A 2,515-nucleotide genomic window follows, 5' to 3' on the forward strand; every position below is an offset into this window, starting at 1 on the left:
TCTGTCCCAGCTAAAAACCAGGACAGATACTAACAGCATTTTTAAATTTCATCGAGTTTGTCTAATTATTCATCCTTAAACCTGACTTTTCTACCCATTATTCTGCATAAAATAGATAATAAATCTTCTAGCTGAAATACAGAACACAGTAACCTCTCCTCTGCTTCTACTTTGTGAGTAACATTTAGCGAGAAATCTAATTAGACTTCTTTGTGCTTCCATTTACACCTTTTCTTTGTTCAAGGGACTTCACTCCAATGGTTAAGAGGTTTTTTTGAGAGCTTGAGATAGGAAGGTGCTGCACAAGAGCCGAAGTGCTATCAGCAAACAGCAGCTCCTACCTGGACAACCCTCTGATGAGTAGTGAGAACCGCATCCAGCTGCATTTTGGAACCTCTCTCTTCCAAGAAGAGGATTTCGTTGGTTTTGGTGGGCATCGCGTAGCTGCAGGAACCACAGGTCAGTGCTTAGGACAGGGAGGAGAGATTTCTACGACTTTACAGGAATGAATCAACCCCCCCCAGCAGCAGAGAATGTGGAAGGAGATTAAGTTTTCATGAGAAATTAATTATGCAAACAATGTATCTTGCAAATCAAGCGCTGGCAGAAGGCGGGTGTTTTACTGGAAAGAGATAAGGGAGAAGCTTGCAGCTGCTCTGCCAGCAAAAACCTGCTTCAACTACAAACACCAGCCTGAGGAGAGAACTTCTCACGTCTTTATAAACTGAAGGAGAGCTTTAAGGCAACAATTCTGACTTATTTTATAATTTGTTCATTAGGAACCGAGCTAGAAACCATTGCAGCAATGCACCACTCAAAAAGATGAATTATTTTCACCTCTGAATTTAACAGGAGTAGGATCAGGCACAGGTTCAGAGTCTGCTCTCCGCTTTGTGTTACTCCAGAGACCTCAGCCTCTCCATCTCCATTTGCACAGCAGCAATAACAACAGGCCACATCCTGCTGCCCACGTTTTACCTTATAGAATCATGGAATGGTTTGGGTTGGAAGGGACCTTAAAGCTCATCCAGTCCCAACCCCCCTGCCAGCAGCAGGGACACCTTCCACTAGACCAGGTTGCTCAAAGCCTCATCCAACCTGGCCTTCAACACTTCCAGGGAGGAGCAGCCACAGCTTCTCTGGACAACCTGTTCCAGTGTCTGACCACCCTCACAGTGAAGAACTTCTTCCTAATATCTCATCTAAACCTCCCCTCTTTCAGCTTAAACCCATTGCCCCTTGTTTTGTCATTAACTGCCCTTATGAAAAGTCCCTCCCCAGCTTTCTTGTAGCCCCTTCAGGTACTGGGAGGCCCCTATAAGATCTCCCCGGAGATCTTATATCTTATTGTCATCTTATATCTTATCATCATCTTTGAGCCTCAGGTGGTGTAACACAAGGTGACAGAGCCGTGTTCCTCCTACCTCTCATTCACTCTAACGGAGAGTCGGTTGCAGAGTTTATGCACGTACTGAGCAAAGCGCTCCACGAGACACATATCGTAAGAAGTCATCTGGATGTTGATATCGCCATACTCATATTCGGTTCCAACGTTTATCTCTTTCATCTGTACTTTATCCTTTTTCTTCTTTGGAGCCTATATAATTTAAAAAAAAAAAAAAAAATAGAAAGGATATCTGTTTTGAACAAACCTGGAAATAAAAAACCATTAACTCTTGCTGACACAGGAGACCACGCTGAGATACTCTCCTCTGACAAAGGTTTATTGAACTGTCGAACATATCACAGCCCATCTGTGCTCACTTTCCCCGACGACAAAACTGGGATGACATTATCTCAACAGATGTTGTCGAGTTGAGCAGTTCAGTCCTTGGATGGCAGCAGCACAGAAGTGACACAGAAAATACATGCACACCATGATTAATTTCTTCCAGAAGAAATCAAGGAGTAGAAAACAAACTGCTTTTTATTTCAGTTCCTGCCTTCGAGACAGCTGTCTAGATGAGTTATTGTCTCCTCCTTCCATCAAAAATTGTCATCTTTCCACATTTCAGGGAATGTAAAACAGTTTAAAGTGCAAATTAAGACCTGCTCACAATATTCTGCAATAATTTGAAGTTGGGGTGTTAAATTCATGATCAGGAAGAGATTCCTCCCTCCCTAAACTACTAATTAACTTAATTAAGAATATATTGGTCAAAAGAAAGTATTTACACAGTGTTGTGAGTGGGTTCTTCATGGGACATAACACCCTCTACCAAGAAAAGTAGCTGCAAACCATTACGCTATTCCTTAATAATATATTAATAATACCAACATTTAAATTGGACTGGAAAAAGATGGGTCAGCTGAAAGGAAGCACAGTAGGGGAGTTCTTATGCCTACCTCCTTTGGGAGCAGGTATTTAAACCTCCCAATACCATGTGTAGGACGGGACCTGTAGTGTCTGTGGCAAGTCACGAGTGCATCACCTTAAAAACAAAGTAAACATGTTATCAGCTGAAGGGCAGAGAGCTCTGCTGCAAACAGAATCCCAGAACTGCCTGGATTGGAA

The 2,515-nt window shown here is 42.5% G+C and overlaps 1 protein-coding gene across 1 annotated transcript; it reads right to left on the reverse strand.

The window, feature by feature from the left end:
- Nucleotides 1–341: 341 nt before the first annotated feature.
- Nucleotides 342–2,460, reverse strand: MRPL48 (mitochondrial ribosomal protein L48; the record flags this gene model as incomplete). The annotated part of the gene is given in 3 exon segments (XM_010169193.1): nucleotides 342–444; nucleotides 1,425–1,597; nucleotides 2,347–2,460. Coding segments are annotated over 3 exon segments (390 nt in total), but the record flags the coding sequence as incomplete, so codon positions are not given.
- Nucleotides 2,461–2,515: the final 55 nt, after the last annotated feature.

This window comes from Antrostomus carolinensis, unplaced genomic scaffold (assembly GCF_000700745.2).
Source record: "Antrostomus carolinensis isolate BGI_N321 unplaced genomic scaffold, ASM70074v2 Scaffold45405, whole genome shotgun sequence".
Lineage (NCBI taxonomy): Eukaryota > Metazoa > Chordata > Aves > Caprimulgiformes > Caprimulgidae > Antrostomus > Antrostomus carolinensis.